The 6414-nt window shown below is 37.4% G+C and overlaps 1 protein-coding gene across 1 annotated transcript in view; it reads left to right on the forward strand.

Annotated features, from left to right (window-relative positions):
- Positions 1-6213, forward strand: part of znf830.S (zinc finger protein 830 S homeolog) — a 31382-nt gene extending 25169 nt beyond the window's left edge. Inside the window, exons 9-10 of the mRNA NM_001094607.1 lie at positions 3835-3911; positions 5475-6213. Coding sequence (NP_001088076.1) covers positions 3835-3911; positions 5475-5655 — 258 coding nt within the window. The 3' untranslated portion in view covers positions 5656-6213. The remainder of the gene's footprint in view (positions 1-3834; positions 3912-5474) is intronic.
- Positions 6214-6414: the final 201 nt, after the last annotated feature.

The following is a 6414-nucleotide window of genomic DNA, read 5'->3' on the forward strand; positions in this document are numbered from 1 at the left end:
GTCTTCCTAAACTTGCACATGGCACAGGCATGATTTCTGGAAAAAAAAAATTCCCTACCCTTAGAACCTAGATGTACTATTCATTTTGTCGTTAGTACCAATATATACTAAGACAGCTAGGTCATACCCAGCAATAACTTGTCTACCCGATCAACCACATACTGAACTTTGTAGGTAACTCCCAGCCATGATCTGGGTTAATTTACTAAAAATCTGGCATGGCAATTGTATATGCAGGAAAAGTTGCAACAAAATCATGTGTCAATCTAAATCATGCAACTTTTTAGAATTGTTGCCTTAAAACCCCTGATTATGGAATGGAAACGATTAATTATTCGGATTATCAAACAAAAAACTGCTTTAAACAACCCGAAAATTTTAAGAACCATGAAGGCAAAAAATATCTTCCAATTTTTAAAGGGACCATCTGTCATTGACTTTTACTTGACTTCGACAAGTTTTATCTGGAGTATTTTCGGATTTTAGCAGCTTCAGAGCATAATAAATCTTGAAACATTAAAAAAAAATTCCACTAAATTCAGATTTTTATTCCTCTTTAAAACTCAACCAGAAAAATGTGAGGCTTCATAAATAAGCATGTACGTTAATATTTTGAAGAGTAGTGTCATAGTAACATGGTAAGTAACATAGTAAGTAAGGTTGAAAAAAGACACGTCCATCAAGTTCAACCTTTTAGTTTTTTTTTTAATCTGCCTGCTAGTTGATCCAGAGGAAGGCAAAAAAACCCATCTGAAACCTCTCCAATTTGCCTCGTGGGTGGGAAAAAATTCCTTCCTGATTCCAAAATGGCAATCGGACTAGTCCCTGGATCAACTTGTACTATGAGCTATCTCCCATAACCCTGTATTCCCTCACTTGCTAAAAAGCCATCCAATCCCTTCTTAAAGCTATCTAATGTATCAGCCAGTACAACTGATTCAGGGAGAGAATTCCACATCTTCACAGCTCTCACTGTAAAAAACCCCTTCCGAATAATTAGGCGGAACCTCTTTTCTTCTAATCGGAATGGGTGACATTGTGTCAGCTGGAAAGACCTACTGGTAAATAAAGGATTAGAGAGATTATTATAAGATCCCCTTATATATTTATACATGGTTATCTTATCTGCCCTTAAGCACCTCTTCTCCAGCGTGAACATCCCCAATTTGGCCAGTCTTTTGTCATAGCTAAAGCTCCCCATAGACGCGACGATTCTTCTTGCCAAACGACCGATTTTAGGGCAGTCCGACCAATCCTTCGAAATAATTGTGCGGTTAGTGGAATTCGAACGATCGTACATCTTACGATTTTTCGGCCGACATCTGTCAGGAAATTGATCGGCCAGGTCAAAAAATCTTTGTTGGTCCCAGTGCAATCTATCTATGTTTGCAGGGCCAAGCAGGCAGCTCCCCTTTGTTTTCCTGGCAAATTGGTCTTTTTAGTTGATGGTAAATTCGTTCGATCGTTCTGAGAATATCGTGGTCTCACGATCAGGATCTGATCTTTTAAAAATCTCAACATCTATGGCCAGCTTAAGGTTTTTTTTTACTAGCTTAGTTGCCCTTCTCTGTACCCTCTCTAATACAATAATGTCCTGTTTGAGTGATGGAGACCAAAACTGTACGGCCTATTCTAGATAGGGCCTTACAAGTGCTCTATACAGTGGAAGATTATTATCTACAAGGACTCCAAGGTCCTTTTCCATAATGGATTTGCCTAGGGCAGTCCCATTAAGGGTATAAGTGGCTTGGATATTCTTACATCCCAGGTGCATGACTTTACATTTATCAACATTGAATCTCATTTGCCACTTAGCTGCCCAGATTGCCAGTTTGTCAAGATCGTGTTGCAAAGATGCCACATCCTGGATGGAATTAATTGGGCTGGATAGTTTTGTGTCATCTGCAAACACTGATACATTACTTACAATACCCTCCCCATAGTCATTAATGAACAAGTTAAATAAAAGTGGACCCAATACCGAGCCCTTAGGGACCCCACTAAGAACCTTACTCCCAAGTAGACAATGTACCATTAACAACCACCCTCTGTACCCGATCCTGTAGCCAGTTTCCTATCCATGTGCAAACGACTTCATTAAGCCCAACAGACCTTCGTTTATAAAGCAGTTGTTTGTGGGGCACAGTATCAAACGCTTTGGCAAAATCCAAATAGAATCTACTGCCCCCCCCCACTGTCCAGCATCTTACTTACCTTATCATAAAAAGCAATCAAATCTGTCTGTCATCACTTTAAGAAGGATATAAATGAGCTATTGAGAGTGCAGAGTTTTGCAACTGGTAAGAGGGATAGCATATCTGAACTATGAGGCAAGACTGGCACGGTTGGAGGAGTTTTATCTGTTAAAAAAAAACGAAGCGAGCGGATATGATAACTTGTTAAAAGGAGATTAGGGGGCATTATAGACAGAAGGGGATCTTTTTCTCAAAAATGATCATTGCACCAGAGCCCCCCCCCCTTAGATTAGATTGGGGGTCCTCAACCTTTTTTACCCATGAGTAACATTCAGATGCAAGCATAGAAAATGGGAGCAGTGCAAGTATAGAAAATGTTCCTGGGTGGTGAAAAATAAGTGCTGTGATTGGCCATTTGGTAGCCCTATGTCGACTGTTGGCCTACAGGAGGCTCTATTTGGCAGTATACCTGGCTTTTATGCAATGAAAATTTGCCTCTAAGCCAGTAATTCAAACATAAGCACCTGCTTTGGGGCCACTGGGAGCAACATCCCAGTTAATGTAGATATTGATGAATGTATAGTTAGGTTGATATAAATATGTGTATGGAGTTTCTTAGGAGAGGTTGACCTTGATGGATTTTGTTTTATTTCCAACCCTATGTAATAATGTTTCATGCCTGTCCTGTCAGTCTATATATTGGTCTGAAATGATTAATTTTGCCTTTTAGAATTTAACTGTGAGTTTGGCAATTTATGCTTTTCTATTATATATTATTCCCACTCTAAATGTTCAGACAGGTCTGTACGATTGCTGTCAGGGGCAGAGCATAGGCTCATCTGTTCTTACTACTTCTGAATAGTAAGACTTTGATCTTTATGTTTAGTGGCAGGTCGGGAGATGGGAAAGTCCGATCGTACGTTGATTCGTACAATCGGATTTTTGCGTCTGTAGCCAGCTTTAGAGTTTTAGTTGGATAAGTGTTTGTTTGCTGTGTTGTTTGCAGAAGTGTAAAAGCAATAGTTTTGTAATGTATATGAGAAAAAATGCTTAGAATTGTTATTATTCATTTGGAGTCTATTTTTGTAAAAATGTACTATAAATAGGGTAGGACACTAAGATTTAAGTAAAAAAAACTTATAAAATTACAGATGTGGTCTAGGGGCAAAGGCCCCATGCCCTCGGCATATTGAAGTGGAAAACCATCAACAAAAAATGTACAAATTGGCACTTCAAGAATCCACAAGTCCACCAATGTAAGAAATACTTTCTTAGATAGTCTTTATATCAACATTTCAGAAGCCTTACACATTTTGTAGCAGTGTGCAATCATAGGCTGGATTAAGCACACCTTTGCATGAAGGCTTCTGAAATGTGTTGAAATAAATCCTTGTGGATTCTTGTAGTGCCCAATTACCAATTTTTGTTGTTGACAAAATAAATGTTTTACTTAGTTTTAAGTTGTCCTGAGCTATTTTACATGAAAACATATTTGTGCTTTGTTTTTTGGAGTACCCAGAATTGAAGAGTTCAATAGTAGGCCTAGACTTGTGTTTTATTTATAGAAAACAAATTAATATTATGGAATATTCTGATATTTCCCCCTCTGTAAAATGTTTACACAACCTCTGTTTTGTAGGTCTCTGAGGCAATTGTTGCTGAAGAGGATGAGGAAGGAAGATTAGATCGCCAGATTGATGAAATTGATGAGCAAATGTAAGTATACATACAGTCATATGAAAATGTTTGGGAGCCCCTCTCAGCCTGCATAATAATTTACTCCACTTTCAACAAAAAAGAAAACAGTGGTATGTTTTTCATTTCCCAGGAATATGTGATTACTGGGGTGTTTTCTGAACAAATATTTTTAGTGAAGCATTATTCAGTTGTATGAAAATAATTCAAATGTGAAAAACTGGCTGTCCAAAAATGTGGGTACCCTTGTAATTTTGCTAATTTGAATGCATGTAACTGCTTAATACTGATTACTGACAACACTAAATTGGTTGTATTAGCTCATTAAGCATTGAACTTCATAGACAGCTGTGTCCAATCATGAGAAACACTATTTAAGGTGGCCAATTGCAAGTTGTGCTTCTGTTTGACTCTCCTCTAAAGAGTAACAGCATGGGATCCTCACAGCAAGATCTGAAAACAAAGATTGTTCAGTATCATGGTTTAGGGAAAGGCTACAAAAAAGCTATCTCAGAGGTTTAAACTGTTAGTTTCAACTGTAAGGAATGTAATCATGAAAATGGAAGGCCACAGACACAGTTGCTGTAAAACCAAGGTCTGGCAGGCCAAGAAAAATACAGGAGTGGCATAGGTGGAGGACTGTGAGAAATGTTCGACAACACAAAGATCACCTCCAAAGACCTGCAAAAACTTCTTTCTGCAGATGGTGTGTATCTGTACATAGTTCTACAATTCACCACGAACACCACGAACATCTGTATGATAGGGTGATGAGAAAGAAGCCCTTTCTGCACTCACACCACAAACAGAGTTGTTTGTTATATGCAAAAGCTCATTTAGACAAGCCACAGTCATTTTGGAGACAAAAATTATTTGATCATAACAAAAAGAGCTTTACATAGCGGAAGAAGAATACCGCATTCCAAGAAAAACACCTGCTACTGATTGTCAAATTTGGTGGAGGTTCCATCATGCTGTGGGGCTGTGTGGCTAGTTCATGGACTGGGGCCCTTGTTAAAGTCGAGGGTCGGATGAATTCAACCCAATGTCAACAAAATTATTCAGGATAATGTTCAAGCAACAGTCACAAAGATGGTTACCCAGCAGTTGGATATGACCCTAAACACACTTCGAAACACACTTCGAAATCTACAAAGGCATTTATGCAGAGGGAGAAGTACAATATTCTGGAATTACTGTCAGTCCCCCGACTTGAATATCATCGAAAATATATTGGATGATTTGAAGCAGACTGTCCATGCTCGGCAGCCATCAAATTTAACTGAAAGAACTTTTTCATATGACTGTATTATGCTGAGAGATGTTTTATATAGATTTTTTTTTTTTCCTCTACCATTTTCCGTTCTGTTCCTTACTGACAAAATAAGCTATTGCTATTCTCCAACATTGTACTTACTGTGAATAAGGTGGTAATTATATTGTCTCTGTTGCCACAGGTAATTGGAAATTGAGATTTGCACCATGTAAGGGTCTGTGCTATTAGTAGCTTATTTGGTATTGCAATTCTCCTGTGCCCTATTGCTAACTGTCCAAATATATGTTTATTCTTTCTTTCTTGTTTAGTCAATGTTACCGTCGAGTTGAGCACCTGAGAGACCGCAAGGATACCTTGCAAGATGCTAAGATGGAAGTTTTGAAGTCAAAATCCAATGAAAAATGGCAGGATGAGATTGGTAGTGATGATGAAGAAAAATTGCCATCTTTACTTTACCAAAACTGGCGTGAAAAGGGGGCTTTCCATTAACATTGCCTATTAAGAGAAAGACGTTTATTGATGGTATTGGCTACTATTTGGTGGATTAACTTTGACACCAATGATTCATATTGTGATGCCTAAGAACCTGCCTTGTTATCTTGCAGTTATGTTCTAGGATTCGCAAGAGATTCTTTATGGATTCTGCCCTTTGGGAGTTATGTAAAAATCCTACTATAAAACTCCTTTTACAATATGTCTTATTCTCTGTTATTGGAATTTAACCCAGTGTGGCAAAAATAGCTAGTTTATAATACATTATGATATGCTGTCATAAGAATTTTTTTTGCATTTGCTTTTTTTTTTTCATTAGACTTTTAAATACGTTTAGAAAAAGTCTTCCAGACAAATAAGGCAAAAACAAAATCAGTTCACAAATATCCTTCTTTTTACCAAACATCATACTCGCATGTGAATTCATGTTTTTTTGATGTTGAGTGCTATATTTTGTAATGTAATTATTTTCTACTGGTGTGCTTCTGGTATATTTCTGTAAGTCTGTATATTTTTGTACAGTAATAGGTTTTGAAATAAATAATTCTAAAGCCTTCTGTTTGTAGTTTTCTGCATGAGTGGTCAAAACTTTAGTCATTGCTTTTATACAATTTTCTTTTTAATAATCTTACAATATTCATGCATCATCTTACACCAGAGCCCACAATAGTTTAGGAGCAAAAAGAGGATGTCCGGACTGTTGCAGAATTCTGAAACTCACTTAAGCATTCTTAAAATTAAAAAATTGATAAATGT

This window comes from Xenopus laevis, chromosome 6S (genome assembly GCF_017654675.1).
Source record: "Xenopus laevis strain J_2021 chromosome 6S, Xenopus_laevis_v10.1, whole genome shotgun sequence".
Lineage (NCBI taxonomy): Eukaryota > Metazoa > Chordata > Amphibia > Anura > Pipidae > Xenopus > Xenopus laevis.